The 22,002-nt window shown below is 39.9% G+C and overlaps 1 protein-coding gene and 1 long non-coding RNA gene across 3 annotated transcripts in view; one reads left to right on the forward strand and one right to left on the reverse strand.

Moving 5' to 3' along the window:
* Positions 1–17,139, reverse strand: part of naprt (nicotinate phosphoribosyltransferase) — a 100,636-nt gene extending 83,497 nt beyond the window's left edge. The window contains exons 1-5 of the mRNA XM_076277780.1: positions 16,893–17,139; positions 15,647–15,774; positions 5,582–5,664; positions 4,229–4,359; positions 3,943–4,058 (exon numbers count right to left, since the gene is read on the reverse strand). Coding sequence (XP_076133895.1) covers positions 3,943–4,058; positions 4,229–4,359; positions 5,582–5,664; positions 15,647–15,774; positions 16,893–17,139 — 705 coding nt within the window. The remainder of the gene's footprint in view (positions 1–3,942; positions 4,059–4,228; positions 4,360–5,581; positions 5,665–15,646; positions 15,775–16,892) is intronic.
* Positions 17,140–18,616: 1,477 nt separating this feature from the next.
* On the forward strand, positions 18,617–21,401 carry LOC143114290 (uncharacterized). Of its 2 annotated transcripts, XR_012984886.1 has the most exons (4): positions 18,617–18,930; positions 19,959–20,160; positions 20,699–20,789; positions 20,937–21,401. It is a non-coding gene; the product is annotated as an uncharacterized LOC143114290 (long non-coding RNA). The 2 variants fall into 2 exon arrangements; XR_012984884.1 differs by lacking the exon at positions 18,617–18,930 and having other exon boundaries at positions 18,961–20,160.
* The last annotated feature ends 601 nt before the right edge of the window (positions 21,402–22,002 follow it).

Consider the following 22,002-nt stretch of genomic DNA (forward strand, 5'->3'; position numbering starts at 1 on the left):
CACGATGGTTAGAGAATGTTAAATATGTTCAATATCCCTAACGGAATGCATGTCTTCGCCAAAAATGACAAAATACGATGTTATGTTAATAATGCAAATGAACGGCACACTTTGAAATATAGTCGGAAATTAGATGTTATTATCATTGAGACAACAGGGGTATACAATAAAATCCGATTGTAGCTTACAGCAGCCGACTATTTAGGTTAAGTTTATAACGTTGTGGACGACCACCAAGCGTCTTCTGCCCCACAGCTGCGGCACAGTCTTGAGTGACCGGATTCGTTTTCCTTTGTCATATGAATGCTGTCATTTTGTTAACATTAGGCTACTGTTAAGGAGATGCTGTAGGCAAAAGCTATATTTCAACCTCGTTAGTGTCAGAACTATTCACAAGGTTTCTGGGCAGCATTTTTATGTTCTGTTAGCAAGCGAACTTCTCATGACTACCGACAAAGTAGCCTACTGCCAGCTGACGAAGCTCTCATTTTAAAACATTACTGAGAGACAGACACTGTACAATCAAGAAATCTTGCCACTGAATCCAAAACTATGTTTAACATTATGTACAAGGCTTAGGCTACAGTGGACTAGCATGTTGCAGGGGCTGCTAAAAACACAGAGAAACGCACTGAAAACTCGGCCAATCACAGCCCTTGCTGTCGAATGCGCCGTCTGGTTCGACCGTTGAACTCCATAGCGGACTATGCTGCCCCCAAGCGGCTGCAGTTGTACTTACATTTCACCATTCACCATGATCATGAATGAAGTGTCAATTTTTAACGGGGACCCACTGTATCTCATACAATAACACAATCACAATACAATAACTATGTATAAATGTAATCACAGTAGGCCTATGTACATTTGTAAATAAATAGAAAACTATGGGTGAGAGGGATAAATTAATTTGATTTAATCGTAAAAGTAAATTGCATTCAATTAAATTGCAATTAAAAATCTTTCCAGTAGGCTTTAATGTCACGCAAAAAGTACAACCAAAGCTGAGCTTGATCAACTAGAACGTCTAAAGAACCAGAACTTGAGTGTAGTTTTTTGCTGGGTCCCAGGCCATGGTGGTCTGAGGGGAAATGAGAAAGCGGACAGTACTGCTAAGCAAGCCCTCAATGAAGAAGTCACAGAATGTCAAATCCCTGCCCCAGACCTTAAACCTATACTGAATTCTTACATCTCAGATAAGTGGCAATCTGAATGGGATTAATGTACCAACAACAAGCAAGGAATGTGAATTTTGGCACATTTTCATGATCCACTGGGTCATTATGGGCCACACAAAATACGGTGTTGCTAAAATTACTCCTATTGTGGCTATTAGAGACATGCATTCATGAGTATCCAGCTACATTCAATGAGTTAAGTAAAATAAATTCACACACACAAAAAACATCACTAATGTTGTGGACATTCCTTTATTCTGAGATGCATCAATAGGCTCTCAAAACAATCCCAAACAGACATAAGGTCTTTATAGAGCAAATCCATATAGATTATTTGTGAAATAAACCAGTAAAACAGAATTAGGGGATGGAATATATAACATTCACACTCATATTTTTAAAATAAATCAGTGAAAAAGTATCCTGACAAACAAGCAGCATTTTAATGCCTTAGTCATATTTCATAATTTCAAATTTTTCTCTAGGTTACCTGATAGCCCAGTTTGAGAGGTGCAAGACGCGTGACATTATTTATTTTTGCAGCCAATCACTGCTGTTGTTTTATTTTATTGATTTGATTTTAGTCATAGAAGCTAAATTCGAAGGCAGGCCACAGGTAAAATCCAACGAACTGCATTCACCCCGCAAGGCAATAGTTGAATAGAGCTTTTGAGGTATTGCCACTGCTCCAACACTGAAAGGCACTGTTACAATGCCTGGATCAAGCCAGGTTCAGCATAGCGTATGTCACTGTCTGCTCACGTTGGTGACCGGACCAGGGCAAGCACACTTTCGCAGTTCCCGCCGGAAATGCAGTGTAGTTAAAATCCGTATCCCGACCCGACCCGCATTAAATAAAACTGACACCCGACCCGTAGGCCTACCCGAGTTAAACAGACACGTTAAGAACTAATTACACAACCATTAACATTGCAGATCCAACTTCAGCTGAAGTTGACAGGCATATTCTACATGATGTATTGTGGTAGTCTGGCTACTTTTCAACACCCGAGTGATAACATTTTACCACTTTTCAAGCAGATGCGTCTACAAGGCTATCGCCACGCAAATGCCTAATTTAGAATTCAAACACAGCCTTGCACACACAACTTATTAACAGCAGTAGTAGGCTAGCCTACATTAAATGAAGGAATGATTCGGTCATAACCTAGACCGGATTATGCATTAGCCTGTGAAACTTTATGGAAATAGGCACAAGACGTGTGACACGATCCCGTTTATTTGAGTGCAAGATTGAATGGGAAAAATGTGGCCTACCTTTTCCCACGCATAGGAGAAATCGCTCGCTCGCAGGGATGTCAATAGATCTCACAATCTAGGCAATATTGGGAATTAAACGAGCATGCTCTCTCCACCATTACAACATGTCAAAAGAGTCATCTTTAGGCGTTTTTTAATCAATGTGCAGCTACTTTGTTCTGAAAGACTGCAGGCAGATTTTTAAAAGTGAAAGTATAGGCGCCTGTTTTGGGAAGGCACATACGAAACGTGTATTTCAAATGCTTTTATCAACTTGAATTGCAGGCATATTATTTAGGATGTGTTACTGTAGAAAATAGTGTTACATATGCACGTGATGTTTATGAAAGGCCAATTCCGACCCGTGTCACGCCCGTGTCCGACCCGCACCCGACACAGTAGCCTAGAATATTTTTCACCCGTTTCATGAAAATGTGCGGGTCACCCGTCGGGTACCCGCGGGTACCCGAACCCGTGCAGGACTCTGGATCAGGATTCACAAGAGGCCCCCATGGACTCCTCAAGACTGTTTAGAAGAATGGACCAAAATCACACCTGAATACTGCAACTGATCAGTTTCTTCATATATGAAGCTGTCTTCACAAAAAAAGGCTTTTCCACAAAGTATTTAAAAAAGTTCAGTCGGCACGTTACTTTACTTTTTTCCTGTGTCATTCCACACATAACTTTATTTATGGACTTTAATGTTTAGATTTCTTTATATGTGTGGATTTCCTGAGTTAATACTAATGTCTGGTGAAAATTTCATGTGAATATCCTCATTGGAAAAATGTGTTGGATATGATACACAGTAGATACAGAGGAAATAAGTACAGATAAGGAGAAATACAATTAGTGAACCTGTTTAAGGTGACAGTATTAATTTCTGGGATGAATCTTCCACCAGGCTAGTGTGTGATTTCTAATGCATGGCTTCATGGACGCTATGGGTTTATTTATTTATTTATGTTTATTTGACCTGGGACAATGAACAATATATAATTGGACCAGATCATAGCCACAAGGCTAATTTACATCTGTTGTCCCTGGACAGGAGTTGATGCTATAAATCAAATTAAAAGGCAAAATGTATGAGTGGGGGCAATAACCCAACACACACATCACAGTGATATGTACAGAATAATAAAATTGAGTAATGAAAAGGGAAAAAAACATGAAATAAGAAGAAAATAAACACAGAGACAAGAATCAATGACTAGAAAAGTTCACAACGTTGGTTTGCTTTCAACCATTTCTTAAGGCCTAATTTAAAGGTGGTGAATGTGGTGCTTTGTCTAATAATGACAGGGATGCTATTCCAAAACAACTGATGTTTTCACTGAGAAAGCGGTTTGGCCAAAGGTGGAATGCCTAAACACACTTAGATGATGCTCTTGTGGTCCTTATGTTACTTGTGGGTCTACAAAGGCTCATAAATTGTTTAAGGGGTGGTGGTGCAAGATCAAATGTTCAATGACACTTTTGCATTGCTTTCACTACTTACCCGAGGCCACACCTCTTCTAAAGAAGAAAAGGAAGTGACATAAGAATGGGCCATAGTTCCAGACACAGGGACACCGAACAGCAGACCGGCCATAACATTTGAAGTCATGTCAAAACCTAAAAGGGGCAACAGGTGATCATGAGTGAGCCATAGGAGATCATGTGGGAGGGTGCAAGAAAGGCCAAGACTCCACCAGTATTCTTACAGTTTAATTAAAATGACAAGATATCAGTAACAATTTTTCAGAGTGAAAAATGTAAGAAAGTGAAAACAAGTGTCACCTCACCTCCAATGTGAGAGTATCGTGAAGCAGAGAGACCTCCATCTGGTCCTTGAGCTCTTCTGAGGCCCAACTCAATCAGCTTCAGTTTGGGGCCCGCAGCCAGCCGGAAACGTGCAGCATTACTGCAAACCAGACTGCAAGAAAACAGATGTACAGAATAAATACTTATCTTGCAAGTAAACAACGGTTGTCTTAAAATATAGGAAAAGTAATTTAGCAAAAAAAAAAACTTCTGCATGTATATCCCTTTCAGACCTACCCCGGAAATCCAGAGTTCTCGCGGGAGCACAGTTTGAATTTGCTCAGCGAGTCACTCTGGCAATGAGTAATGATACTCATTACTCATGTCCCTTGTATCGTGGGGTACCATATCACATCAGTGTATCTGATATAGGCGGGCCAGAGGCGAGCTAAACAGATGACGACAGTGCTGCAACGAATCGGTCAGTAAACATTGGTCGTAGTGTTATCCAATTGCGTGCAGTAAGATTTTCAAATGAATGCTTAGTGCTGCCCCTCGAGTTGGACCATTACATTACTCATGATACTCACTGATTTAAGGAGGTGCTTTACCTGGATAATTTCTGCGAATATTATTAAGGTAAGATGAATAAGATCATTAAGCTTTACTGTGTTCGGTGGGTTAACTAACGGCATCGCCTACTAGCCAGCTATTTACAGCTGTTGAACAATCTTCATGGAAACTAGAATTTTCGTGCCGGAAAATCCCTTTCAATGCAGTAAATCCCTTAACTTTTTTCCTTAACTAAGGAAACCATCTAAGGTATTGTGTGCAACACCCTTTAAGTAAATCCCTTACCTAAGGAGAAATTAAGCCTTAAGGGTCATACTTAAGGGAAAAAAAGGGAAAAAATACTTAAGGGAAAAAGAAGGTGCTTTGTCTTTAATCTTTCAGATTTGGGTCTGGAATCTCCAGACTATTTCAGACCAGTGTTCAACGAGAATTAATAAAGAATTGATTCTAGGGACAGATATTTGTATCATTTTGGTTGCAAATGGGTCTAGAATTTAATTTAATTTCAGAATGAGCTAGAACAGCTCAAATCTACTTTCCTTTCATCAGTAATGTCAGTAGACCATCGTCCAGTGATTATGTGATGAAGATTATGGAAAACATTTGAAGCATATCTTGAACACCTAAATTGATATCCATGATTGTCATGAACTCTTCATCATCTGTTGTGAGGTCACTAGCAACCGACAGGGTGCCTGGGTATAACAAACAGTGGCTGGCTTGGTCCGAAATTACATAACACTGATCCAGCCCTGGTTTTAAAATGGTATTAGAGAGGATAAACTGCATTTTGTGCTTTTATTCACTCATTAGAAATGTACCTGGCATAGTTGACCAAACACAAAAGGCTGGTCTCCAGAAGCTGGACAACAGCTAGGGGACCAGAAACCTCTAGCAGAGGAACCTGAAAACAATGAAATACACCTCTATCAATGTTCTATTCACAGATATAGCAAAGAACATACAAACACTGTATGAATACAATACAAACACAGATGAAGAGTGAAATGTTTTTATATGGGAACAACCAGTATTCAGCCACTTAAAAAGGTGCTATATGTAAGACATTTATTGTAAGAAATCATAAAATGACGTTAAAGAAACATGTTATTTTCAAATACTGGCTTGACAACAATAGTACACCTAGGATATTCGCAATACAAACTATTTGCAGCCTGCAAATACTGTTTATGTTTTAGTTTGTGTTTTGGCCTGTTGCATCACCCTCAGCTAATTTACCAATCACACAGCTAGTAGCATTTCGACCTTTGGATTGCCGGATTAGTCTCAAATGTTTTGATTTTAGACTGCAATGCCCGCAATGCCACGCTAGTAGCCGTTTTTGGAGATGAAGCACTGAACAATGTCCATGTTTATCGGATGCTTTTTATCTTAGGTGACATATTGGTTTTACAATCAAACGTGAAATAGAAATGATTTTGCTTAAAAACTAAGTAGAAATTCAGATTTTCGCCAGTATCTGCATTTCCATTAGGCTATAGTATACCATATTAATCAGTCTGGACTAGCCTATGCTTAGCTGGACTAGTCTACTACGCTTAGCTGCCTAATAATGAATCACGCTGAAAGCATGCAGGCACGCAGCGATGCTGCTCGTGTTTACACTTGGCGGGGTTTAAAACATTACTGCCAAAGTCTAAGTAGCCTGTTTAACATCCAAAGACAGTCATTGTACTTCTCAAGAGTTAATAAAACAGTACAGACTAGCTCTGAATGCTCTGGAGGTGAATTACAGTGAGCCATTTGAGACCAAAAATAAATAGCCAATCAATAGAAAAACAACATGTTGACTAAAAAAAATTGCCGTTGACGAATTTTCATGGTCGATTATGTCTACTAAGTCGACTTATCGCGGCAACACTACTCCTCTCAGTATGTAGTTATAGAAAGCATAATGTTAAATCACATATTTTGTCAGAAATGTCAATAATGCATTTCATCAGTTAGTCACTAGGGGGGGAATTCTCCCATTCGCGCGTAAGCTTTTTCTTACGCACTTCAGTTACGCACCTCTGTGTTACGCATATTCTCCCATTCCCGCTTCTGTCACACCCACAGCGCGCAAGTTCGAAATCGGCGGCCTTATGAAAGGCGTGATTTAAAATAGAACTGGACTGCTCCACCACCTCATTAATTTAGGATGATATGAAAACGTGGAATGTGGACTTTCTCCTTGACCTTCTGAAGGCCATTTAAATCCAGAAAGAACACAAACCAGTCTTTGATTTTGAAAACGTAAGCATGGTGAATAGCAAAGGCCTACAGTAAAATAGTGTGTCATCACATAGCCTAACAAAAAACTGACTTCACAAAATTTCACTTTCGCTTTGAGGTTTGTTTATAAAGAGTCAAGGTGTGTAGATCCATAATTTAAAAACTCATTGTTGAGAAAGAAAGTTTCAATGGCACCTGCTTCTCATAATATCAAGTCAAGTCAATTTTATTTGTTTAGCGCATTTAACATGCACAGAGTGCAACCCAAAGTGCTCCACATACAGTATAAGACAATGTTATTGACACATAACAAAAGACAATACATGCCGGACGGAGCTGCATAGTCGACAGCGTACCTGTGACACCAAGGCATAGACAGACAACAAACAAATTAATAAATAAAAAGTAAAAAAAAAGAAAACAAAATTAAAAAGAAAAATCATGTTAAATTAGTCCAATTTCCAACCGGCTGAAAATGTCCAAGGGCAATGATGACCCACGTGAAACTGCGCACAGCTGTTAACAACCGATGCAATTTCCCCTTAGGGATCCATAAAGTATCTATCTATCTATCTATCTATCTATGCCAACAAAGGTCTTTAACGTTACAACTGACCAACCCGGAGATTTCACTAGCAGTCTGGAGAGCACCGGTATAACAGAACAGTCTGAAGTCATGATGGGCGATCTTCTTGCTGATCAGCAGCTCGGTGGCTTTAGACAGCGACAGTTTGTTGCTTAATGGCTCCCGACGTCGCCATCAGAGCTCCCCACTTCAGCACTCAATCCAGACTCCAGGCACCCAACAATCAATATATCTATGTTAAACAGGATGTAGACTGACACCTGCAGTTTCGAATACAGTAGAGACTGACATAACAATACCAGCCTCTACAAACGAATCAAGAGACAGGCGAATATAAACGCTGCTCAATAATAGTGCAGACATCTATGCAAATATATGGATGACTTTCGTCAAATTGGAAAGAAATGGACAGATTCGAGGAGTAGGCTCTGGGATTATGACTTCACGTCAAGTTAAAACTGAAGCTGCACAGTCGGCTGCACACAAGCGCCAATATCCAAAGTGGGTGATTATAACGGGGTTTTCACTATTTAACAATGTAGCCTCATAGATAAGGTAATGTCGGGAAATATGCCACCGTGTAGACTTGTAGTCAAGACCGCCTAAACCGAGACCAAGACACTACCAAGACCAGAGGGTATCAAGACCGAGACCAAGTCAAGACCAAGACAAAGTCGAGACGAGACCGAGACCAAGACCGAGACCAAAAAAAAAAAAAAAACAGCTAGGCATGTCCCTCCACTCGGCGGCCATATTGCAACGCTTTTTGGGTACACATCGGGCATCTATTTCAGCAGAAATGCGCGTGCGCAAGGCTTCACCACACCAACCTTGCTCCAGTGTCGAGTTCACAACACATGATTGGCACAATGTCTGCACAACACAGCACATAATTGGCTCAAAGTAGTCAACTCACACCACATGATTCGCTCAATGTATACACATGTCAACATTTTGGCGAGGAAGGGGTGGGATATGTGTAGACAACGGCCATATTGGCGTTGCAAACTAGCCCCATGCATTTCTATGGAGGATTTTTTGAGTGCTGTGTCTCCACATTAGAAAGTCTCTGGTGTTACACCATAACTTGCATCAATTGAATAAGAGCAGCATACTGGGGCAGGGTTCTCAAGTTTTGAGCTCAGCTTGGAGTGAGATTGGGGGGTGCACTCACTCACTAATTATAAAAAAAAATTGGAAAGAAGCATTAACCCTTTGAGACCTTGAATTTGTCATTGTAATCTATACATCCTATATCTTGTTTTTGTCTGGGAAAGTATAATGCATAGCCTATGTCTCTTATGTCAGCCTTATCAAGGGAAACCATTTGTTTTTTTATGTCACCAGGAAGCATGTCAGTAGAAATAACTTTTCATATTTAGGTGGGATAGATTGGAATCTTGATATATAATAATCGTGACGCTGGGATATTCTATGGCTAACCAATTTACGAGATGTAGGCCTATATGTACTGAGTGAAACTGTAGGCCTATGTTTAGAAAAAAATGTAGGCCTATGTGTAGCATAAATTGATAACACTCGTTAATAATAAGCTAATTTTCATTCATTGTTGACATGGTCCATGGAGGATCAGATGGGTGTCCAGGGACCTGATAAACACGGCGCTAAAAAGCACAAACGAGTGTGAAAGTTGCAGCCGTGACGACAGGGAAAGTGCAGGCAGCCACGAGAGTGATTGGTCGTGTAAAATGAACGTTGCTGATGTCTGGCTTACACAAAGCTATAACGACACAATCATTAGGTTTTCTTAATGACCGACAGTTTAGTTTAGTTTCTAGATAAGAAATAATTTTGCCATAAAGTAGGCTAGGCCAAATGTTCGTGAAAAGGCTTGATTTACACACCCTGTAAAGTACCATAAGTAGGCTGGTTTACCAAATGACAGACAGTTGAATTTCTGAATAAAAAGAATGTTGGTGCAGTTTTGAAATCTTAAACGTGTAACCCCACACAAGCATAACGTGGTTGTAGGGAGGGGATGTGCTATTTTGGAATTTTACCCGGATACAACGAATAGCCTACTATTTTTTGATTGGATGTCGGTGGCTATTTATTTTTTTGATTTTGCTGGTGAGTGGTGCGCTAGTTCTGAACCCTGCGAGAAATCCTCTCGTATCCCTGCGCCTCCTCTAATAATTATGCAGATACCTTGACATCCCTAGTAATATTTCTGCGTGAGAAATGCAAGGTGTGGTGTGTGAGCGTGTGAACTTGTTGAATTGCGTGTGTCTCACGCCCATTGCATGACACTTGAGAACCCTGCTGGGGTAAGAGGTTCAGTCCCAGTTTAAATTAAATTTAAGAAGGTATTATTTCAACTACAGACAGAACAATGCAGAGACAGAGCATGTCATGAATGTGTGTGACTGTGAGCTATGTTCCGTGAATGCAAATTTAATGATGGTGGAATTCGCTGACATTATTATTACTAGGTCTGACTGAGACTGACAGCTACGACGTAAACCTAACGTTTCGCGCTGGCTACACTTGCGTCTTTTGATTGGATGAGCGCCAGTTTCTTAATCACAACAAAATACATGTATGTCATTGATTGGTTGCATTTGAAAGGTTGCATTTGAAGGGCGTGAAAGGCGAAATAATTTAATGTTGCATTATCGAATGTTATGTTTTGTATCATGGACATATTTGTTGCAAATCTCCCGACCACTATGTCGACCCGAGACCGCAAGACCAAGACAATGAGACCAAGACAAGACCGAGGGATCCGAGACCAAGACAAGACCAAGACCAAAGACGGTCGAGACTGTGACAAGACCGAGACCACGTAAAAGTGGTCTCGAGACCGGTCTCGAGACCAAGACCGGTCTCGAGACATCCAACTCTACCACCGTGTGACACTGTAATGGGGGAAAACATGAAGCTGTATCAGCATATTAAGCACCAAACTTGATACTGTAATGTTAATTTGTAACATTCTGTGTAACCAACATGTATTTAGAACTAGGCCTACTGCCATCATGGAGCAATATGCTGTTTGACCTTGTAGTGGCTCTTGACCTTAATACAGCCCTTAATTAAGCCATGGCAGAATGCACGCAAGAGTTGTATACATAAGAAATGGCCAGATTTTGGGGTTGCTCCTCCCAAAACGCTTGGATGTTTATTTCTACATGCCTCTGTTCCTGAGAAATCCCAAGCTAAACAGTGGCTAGTTTTCATCAAAATCCCTGTTTTTTTTCTAGAAATAAAGATATAGCGTCTTTTATGAAATATGCGCTGTTTGAGCCTGTCACTCTTCTGACACTTACATTTCTGGGTCAAAGGACTTGTGTAAGATAAATATAGTTTTTCTGTTCACAAAACCCCCATTGGGGGGGAGGGGGCTACAAAACAATAATACCACATTTCTACTGCTGTCGGGCTCCATAATTCCTCCTCCTCTTGATCGGTAACATCTGTGTCGCTATCGCCCTCTTGCAAGCACGACTCGGCCTATCACCTACTCCGCTTGGCCCGTCCTGTGGTGGAGATGGAACTCCCTCCTCAGCACGGTGTTCAGTCACTCTTTCTATTGTTTTTGACCTGGCATGACCTGGAGTCATTTTGTCTTAGTAGAAAGGTGCACTCATCCAGCATTGTCTGGCAAAAACGCACCTGCTGCAATATCTTTCAACTTTTTCATTTTCCTCTTCAGCACCTGAGAAGTAGCCTGACGAGCCAGACCCACATTAAAATGTAGGGTCTGGGCACTCACCGTTCGCAGTGCTCAGTCCGAGGGGTGGGATAATCAGTTGTCTTTCAAATTCCCTCTGCACGCAATAGGACAGCGGCAGCCCTAGTTCTTTGAGTCCCATGCGTTTCCCACCAGCGGAGCTAGTTGGCTAGTTCAAAAGTTTGCCAACTTAATAAAAGCTTAACTCGTGTCACACTGTTCGCCAGCAGCGACATCCATCTTATTTGTTTTCAAGTAGCAGGGAATTCAAGCCAAACCGTTGCAACTCTGCCATCAATCATTATGTTAAGCCCACCTAACGACTCTATACACGATTTCATTGGCCTGATTTAAGTTTCGATTTAAGTTATTAGACTCCTACGGACTTTCCCCTGAAGGTGGCGGCAAAGATGGCAACATTTCCGGAAAGGTACTGGCTTGATGAAATTCATTCTGGACTCTTTATTCGACCACATAAAGACCTTGGGATACTTCGGTTTGGCTTTAGGGACTACCACGTAAGTGTTATGTTGTTTGGAACTGTAGAAGAGGTATAAAAATAGCGTTTTGCAGCGGCGCAATTGAAATGCCCCGCTCACTTCCAGGCTACGAGTTGTGACTGAAAACGGTACAATCGAACTTTCTCAAAACACATCCGAATGACATAATTTTGATGTCAACTCAACGTATGTACCCCCAATCATCCGGAAATCGATCTAAAGTGCATTTTACTCCGGATAATTCCTTTAAGAGTGTTTATTTTTGTAATTTAGAAAAAAAGCTAAAAACGCAATATTGCGTTTTTGGCACTCAAAGTGTTAATGAACCTTGATAAGCGCCAAAGTTGCAAAATTGCAACAAACAGCAATTATGTGGATGAAATTACAAAAAAAGAAAGAAAATAGCAAATATCCAGCATTTACTGAAAGGCGCATAATTTGAAGTGGTTGCCACCCAGTGACGTCATAATATGCACATTAGATGAGTAAATTTACTCCCTTCATAAACTTATGATCATACGCAATGATTTTCATATTTACAGTAGAGACTTTATCTCTGACCACTTTCAAGCCATGGCCTTTTGAAATGTTGATGTCAAAAGCAAATATTTTTTTCATCTCTGGCAAGTAGATAGTTTAAAATTTGAATGTACTGTAGATATTTTAATGGATGTTGATAGACAGAGAGTTTAATTGATGTTGATAAGCAGATTGTTTAATGGATGTTGATAGATAGTTTAATAGATGGGTGAATGGTTTGAAGAAGTTGGATAGAATAATAATAATAATAATAATAATAATAATAACTTGGTTTTATATAGCGCCTTTCAAGTAACCCAAGGTCGCTTTACAAAAGGAGATAGGGCAAGGGAATAGAGGGGAGAAGAGAGGAGGGGGTAGAAGTGGGGTTGGGGGGCAGGGTCCATAGGCCTCAGTGAATAAATGTGATTTTAGGTGCTTTTTGAACGTAGCCAGTGTGGGGGCTTGCCGGATATGGAGAGGTAGACTGTTCCAATGGGTGGGGGCAGCAACACAGAAGGCTCTGTCACCAAAAGTCCGTAGCCTGGAACGGGGGATGACAAGCTGGTCCTTGCCAGAGGACCTCAGGGACCTTGACTGGGAGTGATGCTGGATGAGATCGGAGAGGTACTGGGGAGCAAGAGCATTGAGGGATTTGGAGTAAGGAGTAATATTTTGTAGGTGATGCGTGACTTCACCGGGAGCTAGTGAAGCTGCTTGAGTGTGGGGGTAATGTGTTGCCATCGCTTTGTGTGTGTGTGAGGATCCTGGCAGCCGAGTTTTGCCTTATATCCTTGTAGAATGGAGAGACACACAAGGTGCTTTTCCATCCAACTTCCTAATGCACATTTTAACTATTCGAATAAGAAATCCCGGTTGGAAACACGTGAAATGCACATAAGAACTTCTAATGTGCATAGATATTTGATTTTCTAGAGGGGGGTGGATTAACTCTCGATGCGCATAAGGTATAATGCGAATAAAGTTGATGGAAACGGTTTATTCGCATAGCATGACGTAACCTTCAAAGAATCTCAGCAGTCTCGCGCCAGTAGGCTACAAGAGATTCTCAGCTGCATGCTCTGAAATTGCCTTTAGCCACGGAGTATGAAATGGCGCAAAACCAGAGATTTACGAAGAAAACAAACTATAAAATGACTAAAAAAATCATTGTGGCCAAAAAAAAATCATATGTATGATTAAAATAAAAGTGCCTTCTTCTCCCATTTCTTCTTTTTGGCTGGGGGCAAAGTGTGAAGGGCCCGCTTGCACTGCTTCAGCCTGGCCCTCCTCTCCTCCTAAGCGATCTACATAAGTTGTCTTTCTTTCTTTTTTTCTCTGCCTGAGGTTCAGACATTACAGTCACAGGTAGACTAGACTCATTTGTAAAATCGATTTGAAATGTTTTAACCTGCAGCCTAGGCTACTTACAGATTGTGGCATTGTGCTAATTTGTTTAACCAACCAATAAAGTTGTGTTGTGTGAACACATTACATGTTAAACTGGCACAGACTACTTCAGATCAGGCCACTGAACATTTCTTAAAGACATGTTCATGTCAATCAACACTGATTTTGTCTCTGAGCGCGACAAAATGCACATCCCAGTTTAGGAGACATTTAACTCTTTAGTTATTCACATTAGCCTTTGCTATACTGATAAAGTCTGTGTATTTGCTTCACCTTTTGCCGATCTAGATGGTTCAAACAGCACGTAGCCTATGCTGTTTGAAGAGGAAATTTGAAAGACAACCGTTTATCCTGCCCCTCAGATTGAGCAGTGCCAATGGTAAGTTCCAAAACCTTACATCTTGATGTGGGTCTGGCTCGTCAGGCTAGACGCATCTATCTGTGCTCACAATAGGAGGCTATACCAGGCGCGAGTGTTCTGTTTGTGTTGCATCTGCAGTAACAAGCTCAAGCAACGTCTAAAGACTGTCCAAAGTAGCCTGGGCTATTCAAAGTGTCAGTTTATTGCACATCATGTTTTACATAGTTTTGAATAGCCACTGCACACCTGTGTTTGTGTGTGTTGTGGCGTGTTGTTGCAAAATCTGCTGACTCATTTTAATGCAAGCAAACCGCATTTAGCAAAATCCGCTGACTCATTTTAATGCAAGCACACCGCATTCAGGGAGTCTTTATTGTTGAGGTCAGACATGATAATCACCCACATATCTGCCGAAAAGGCCCACTTATCCTCTTAGTCCTCTACAGTGCGGTGTGAGTCAGTGTCCCCAAATAATTAGAATAAACCAGGTGTTGGAAACGATGACTAATGCACATTTTATTTATGCGCATCACTAATTTGTATGAGCTGGATGGAAACACAGCTACAGAAAGAGTTGATTGAGTTGCAATTGATACAGGTGCAATTCAGTTTAATTGGTTCTTTGTGGGGGCCTAGTTGAGCAGCTGGCAGTTGATACAGGTGCAAATCAGCTTAATTGGCCCTTTACAATGCTAATGCAAAGTCTATGGGGAAAAATAAGCTTGTTTTTTGTTAATATCTCAAAAAGTATAACGTTAACAAAAACAAAAAATGCATTGCTTAAGTGTACTTTATAAACAGTTGAAGCTGAATTAGACACAGAAATTTTGGCTAGAAGAATACAAAGAAGAAGAAGAAGACGACGACGATTTCGGATAACAGAACAGTGCATTTTCATGCACTGTAATAAACAAAACAGTGCGTTGCTTTGCTACTTCTGAAAGGAGAAATCTCTTAAAGGAGATTTTTCACATACAGTACCCTCCAAAATTATTGGCACCTTTGCTAAAGTTGACTAAAAAGAGGAACATAAATTTCGAAAAGATAATTTTATCTTAATGCCTTAAGTTAAAAAATTAGGAAATATCCAACCTTTAAGGACACCAATTTTCTATGTGAATGAATAATGTATCATAAATAAATAAATAAATGTTCTTCCTTAAAATACAGGGTGCATTATTGGCACCCCTATGTTAAATTCCCATAGAGGCAGGCAGATTTTTATTTTTAAAGGCCAGTTATTTCACGGATCCAGGATACTATTCATCCTGATAAAGTTCCCTTTGCCTTTGGAATTAAAATAGCCCCACATCATCACATACCCTTCACCATACCTAGAGATGGGCATGGTTTTATTTTTATGCTCATTGAGCTCAATGTAAATCAAACCAGCTAATAGGCTAACTGGTGTCTTAAAGGTTGGATATTTCCTCATTTTATTACTTAAGGCATTAAGATCAATTTCCAAAAGATGATTTTATATTCCTCTTTTTAGTCAACTTTAGCAGAGGTGCCAATAATTCTGGAGGGTACTGTAGATCTCATGCACTGTTATAATAAAATAAATAGCCACTGACTCACCCTTGCAAACACAGTGCTACCCTCAGGAACAGAGCTTATGGAGACAGCAGAGCAGTCCAGGGTTGTCAGGAAGGAGAAAAAGGTAGGATCGGTATCTGGAGGAAGCACTGTCTGCAGATATTTTATATCTACACACAATAAAATCAGATATAAATATTGATATTTCTCATGAATAGTCAGTTAATTTTTTTATAAATGCATTACAATCTTCATAAACATTACAACGACTTCTGAAATGGAATGAGACTGTAATGACAGTGTAACGCTGTAACACAGGCTAGACTTAGTAGCATGGCAACTTTAATAATCAACATCAGGGCCGTGCAGGGACCTTTGGCTGCAAGGCCAATAAAGTTCACGTCTGCAGCTAGGTATTTTTGTTTAAACATAAATTATTATTTCCTAAATTATTATTAAATATGAACGGTAAATTGTACTTATTGTAAAAAAAAAGCCAGGGGTAGGCCTTCTCATAAGGGCACTTAGGATATTAGGGCCAAAGGGGCAGGTGCTTGAGCAACCTCAGCAGCCCCCCTCTGCATGTGTCTACACATTGTCGCCTAATGTCCTGGTACAGTATGGTGTCTGTGTTTGTGCAGAAATACATGTAATGGTCTGCTGTTGTTTTTGTGTGGGTCTGACTTGCTAGCAGTTTTACTCAAGTATACTTTGTTAGTGACCTCTGACTACAAAAGCTGTTTGCATAGTATAAGCTCCATAAGCTGGTGCAAAAATCCGATATTGTTTGCACCTCAAAGTGGTCTGTGACCTAAGTTTGTGTAAAAGAAGCATTGAATAATACATGTATGTGCTGAAAAATAAATAATTAAAATAATAATAATAATAATAACAATACATGTGCTCATGGATATCATCTCCCATTGATACAGAGTGATTAACAGCTTTTATCCTTACTCTGATAGTATACACAAGACCTTTGAGAAATCACTTTAAGAAGGGTCAGACGGGCACATTTGACAAGCTCTACAGAAACTTGCAGCATTTTTTTTATAGCCACGTGGATGACATGGACAACTCTTTGGACAAGCTTTAGGCCTAGCCTACCTCTCGTAAGAGGAGGAGCTCAATTGATAGTCACTGACACTCAAATACCATCTAATTCGTGCTTTACAGGAAAATACTGAGCTGTCAGACATAACAGCAAACAATGATGATGATGATGATGTAGTAGCCTAGGACTAGTCTAGCCTTACTTTTGAGAATTTGTGAAGTAGCGACACTTTACCTTCCTCTGAGAAGTGAAAGTTTCTCAGAAACAACAAGCAGTCGGTCAGTCCTGCAAAGAGCGAGAAACCTCCGTCGAATGGATTTTCTCGGAAGAACAACTCGAAAACAGCATGTTCATTGTGTCGACCGGCACGCCAGTAGGCATAAGCCATTGTAAACTGATATAAATCCGTAAGAATGGGTGGAACACGCGAGCGCACGGAGTGTTCCATTGCAAGATATGCCTGGTCTGTGGACGCGGCCATGCTTTCAAACCAATTGCTATCATGTGAATGCTCCTCCTCCCTTCACGCTGTCCACAGCCAAGCGCAGGGAAGTCTGAAACTTTTCCCTGCCCTGCCTTTACAAGTTTAAGGCAGAAGTAAACCTGAGGGGTATTTCACAAAACCTAGATAAGGGATTAAGCTGGGATTTTTAGGTTATCCTGGATGAATTTAGCCTTGACTTGGTTTCACAAAAAAGATGGCACATAAATTACCATGGGGATTTATTCTCTGCACCTAGCCTGTGGGGTATACTACGAAGCACGTTGGACATATCTAGGCTATGTAGACATATCAAGGCTTGACAAAGCCTTGACTCAGGGGTATACGTTAAGTGATACTACGATTGCAGTTATGTGATATATTTGTCAAACTAGGCTTTCAGTTCAGGGGCCTGTACTACGAAGGGAGCATAACCTACCCAGATGTAACCCAGGGTTACTTTGTTAAACCGGGGTTGACAAAACCTGGTTATCTTTAGTGGTGTTAATCGGTACTACGACGCTGATTATGAAGTTGATTTGTTGATCCGGGTTTAACCTCATTGGAGTTTGTGCGCGTTCACATAAAAGGGGCGGGTTGCAGCGCAAATCACCACTTTCAGTGATGACGCGTTCACCTTATTTTACAGATGAGGTATGCACAATTATTATGACAAGTTATGAGGAATTAAAACCCACTCTACGACAAAAATCAAATATGTTGGCAGTGAACAAAGCAAGGCAAGGCTGTTGGCAACGTATTGCAGATCGGGTAGCCTAAATGCCTAAAAGTAAAGTTTTATGTCCACATGTTCTTCAAATACGGAGGATTAATAGCTTGCGGAATGTAGCCTATTTAATGAGTTTAAATAATTAAATTGCTTATTTATTTTGAGTTCATAGAAATGCCTACAGATGCAACACAATTTAGAAGTGGGCATATAGATTACAGTAATAAGGATAATTGAATGTTTAAGTAGCCCCATTGACTGATTTAGTGTATGCCTATGCCTAATCCTGTGAACATTTCAGATGCAACACCATTGCCAAATGCACATGGCAGCAGGTGAATATGAAACACAAACACATTATTCAGAATAGTGGTTTATAGTCATAGCTTGCATTAATATTTCTTATGAAAAAATGTAGGCCTATGCTTATAGCCTTCACTTGGCCTCTGTTTTACAGCTAACAAGAAAAAGGTGTCTTTGAACACTACTGTAAGGCACCAGAGTGTTTTACAGTAGCAGAGGAGTTTGCCATCGCAAATAATAGTGGAAGGCCGATTATGGAGGGGGTTGAGGGAGGCATTCGGTCGGATTTTGGTGCTGTGGAAATGTGTAGCCTTTATGTGCAGGGTACAGTAATATGACATTCAATTCAATACGTTTGTAAAAATTGTGATTTTAATTTATTAGGCCTACTAGAACTATATGTCCGATTTATTCTTGCTCAGATGTTCAGCATACACTGAAAAAAGTGATTTTGACATGTAGTAATTTTTTCTTAAATGAAACTGTATTTATATACTCAATTTGTTTGTGTTTTGCAAAAACTCATTTCAGATAAGTAATATCTGCAAGAAAAAAAGGGGTTTGCTTCAGATTTGTTTGTGTTTTACAAAAAACTAATTTCAGTTAAGTAATATCTGCAAGAAAAAAAGGGGTTTGCTTCAGAGGCGGTGCTGCGCATGCGTTTATTTGGCTGCCAAAAGATGATTGTCCTCCATTTTGCAAACGGTTCCGTTGGCTTGAAGAGATCTGCACTTGAAATCTTCGCTTTTGACTTAACGGTAAGTGGTATATTATTAAACGTCATTTGACAGTCAGTTTACCATTAGAAATTTGGAGTGTCTTTAATTGCCTTATTTGACACGATAGAGCTGTTTTCTTGAATATTTAAGAAATCGTCTAGCAAGCTAGCTAAAGTTAACTTTACCTAGCAGTTCTACTCCAATATAATGTTAACTGGGCTAACAAGTTCATCTTAAAGTTTACTTTTATTACCTCCTCGACGTAATTGATTGAATAACTTCAAAATGAATATATACCTTAATGTTAGACAATTTAGGTCGTTGAAACTCAGTGGACCAAAGTTTGTACAATTAACATTAGCTGCTAACTGAATTGGAACACAGATCTTGCCTGAAATATGGTTGACCTTAACGTTGCTAGTTAGCTAACCGAACACGTTATGCAGCAGACCAAACACGTTTTCACCGACCCCTGTGGAGTCAACTGACACTTAACTTGAGCAATGCCGAGTTTGCAAAATACATTTGTTTGGAGACTCAGAATGCAGGCCAAGGTACATGTAAAAAGGAAAGAAATAGGACGCATGTTTTGTGAGTGATTAGGTCAGGTCATAACTCGGACAATGTTGGGCAAAAGCCACATTTACGCTAGGTTTAGAAACGTGTTTATTTATTCTGTCAGTAATGGAGTACCACTATTTTCTCAATAATGTCATCGCCAGCGCTGAATATGCATGGTGGTGGTGGTGGCATTTCTCAAACTCAACAGCAGTGCAAGATCTGGACAGGCTGATGCTACGCACCTGTTAAGCAGATATTGGTTGAACATTTTATTTGTTCCATGGTGTTGAAATTCGAAATGTTTTCCCTTCAAGGGGACAGTCAGACCAACAAGCAGGGCTGTGTAGCTATTGTTGGTAGATTGTAAGATAATGTGTCAAATGTCAATTAAATGAAGTGTCAAAATCGTTTGATTAACTAGTACCATTTGTGTATGTATTAAATAAGTATATTTCATAAATGTATACTTTATATTTATATTATAAATGTGTTTCTATCCTCTTTAGTTACAGGTATTGAGAAATGTCCTTGCTTGATGACTGGATCAGGAAATGCCTGTGATGCTTGGGTATTCAGGCAAGCTACAGGTCAAAGATGCGTAACCTTGGATGTCCAGTTACCGCCGTTTTCCAGAAGAAGAAGGTCATAAATTCCAGAAGAAGGTTTAAAGGACATAAAATGACCAAACATTTGAGGATTTTGCAAGGTGTAAGTTTGTATTACTATTATTGTTTACTTCTCTTACATATTACATACAATGATCACATTGGATCTGTTTCTGCTATTTGCAACTGCCATCAGTTATAGTCACCCTACTCACACACTGCTCTTATGTTCCTTATTACAACATAGCGACAGATAGAGGCATTATAATTTTGTGTCTAACTATAACTGGACTCCTCAGGGTTGATACGACTACATGAGTCGTCATACATTTACCCACTCACTCATTTTCCCGTTGCTCACATTGTTCCTTCCCCAACTGGTACACTCACTTATTAGCCTGATGTCGTTATACTCAATTCCTGTCAGAATTTAAGTCTTGTGCTGCTTCGTTGGGACGTGATTATGGGGTGTGTTTCAACCAATACAGGGGAAAGAAATGCTTGCCAAATGCCTGTTATCTGTTGCAAAGTACTCTGAACTGAATCTTCCGTATTAAAAGTGCTTTATAAATAGAGGTTATTATTATTTAGAGTATTAATTGTATTTTCACAAAATAATTAATATCCCTGTATCTGAACAGACAGAGACTGTACATCTGAGGAGGGAGGCAGCCATCAAGACCCCGTGCCTTTATTTTGGTGAAGATGATGATTCTCTCATACATGTACATGGTAAGTAACACTAACCAAGGGCATGTTGAAATTGCAATAAAAATTGCATTTTTATGCCAATTTTTAAGCCAAAAACCTTTAAGCCAGCTCCCAGCTCGTACCTTTTCTCAAGCGTCATCCTAAAGCAGCTTTTTAAATTTTGTACAGGATATCCATGGCAAGGAGGTGTCAAGAGAAAACCACCCCTTGGAACATGAGGACATCGGCATCGTTGTGGATGGAGGCATCATTTTGGAGGAACCTTGGTCTGTTGCACAAGGCTGTGCAGTGAAGCCAGAGACTTTCTAATGAGGAGACACAGCACTCAAAAAATCCTCCAATCATGTGTTGTGAACTCTGTGCTGGAGTAAGGTTGGTGTCGTGAAGCCTTGCGCACGCGCATTTCTGCCAAATAGGATGCCCGATGAGTGCCAAAAAAGCATTGCATTATGGCTGCCGAGTGCAGGGACTTGCCTAAAAGGACTTTGGTGAAGCTAGGGGTCATATACACATTGAATCAATGTTGAACTCTTCAATACTATTACAAATTCATGCAAAAAGTTGTCATTCAGATGGATGGTGATAAGCTCCTACCCAAGGTTCTCAATCTTAAGAACCAAATCATTAGATGGGCAAGTGGACCACAGTCATGATTGATTTGATTTGAAAGATTCAATAAATGGTTGTGAACCTTTCTTTCTCTCATTCTTTCTTTCTCACTGTCTTTCTCTCCATTCTTTCTTTCTCACTGTCTTTCTCTCATTGTGAACCTTTCTTTCTTTCTCACTGTCTTTCTCTCATTCTTTCTTTCTCACTGTCTCTCTCATTCTTTCTTTCACTTTCTTTCTCTCATTCTATCTCAGCACATTTACTTACACACGCACGCACGCACACACAAACACACAATCACTCACTGGTAAGGTGTTTGGCTTTGGTCAAAGGTTCACAACCATTTATTGAATCTTTCTTTCTCTCTTTTGGTGCACACACTCTCTCTCTTTGGCACTACTGCCTTTGCTTTTGCTTTGGTTTGAGAGCGGGAAAATTATTATTTTTTAAAGCAAAGGGTCCCAATGTGTGTTCATATGTGTGTTTCTGTGTTGAACATTTGTTTTAATAAAGACAGTTATACCATTTCTGTTTGAGATTTAAGTTAATACTATTTAACCTGAATTTGAAGTTTAACTTAATTTTTACCAATGAAATTATATACAAATATTAAGCAAATTCAACT

The sequence above is a fragment of the Alosa pseudoharengus genome, unplaced genomic scaffold (genome assembly GCF_046254945.1).
Source record: "Alosa pseudoharengus isolate Yale_2024_CS ecotype anadromous, Long Island Sound unplaced genomic scaffold, YU_APseudo_1.1 YU_APseudo_1.1_scf_11, whole genome shotgun sequence".
NCBI lineage: Eukaryota > Metazoa > Chordata > Actinopteri > Clupeiformes > Clupeidae > Alosa > Alosa pseudoharengus.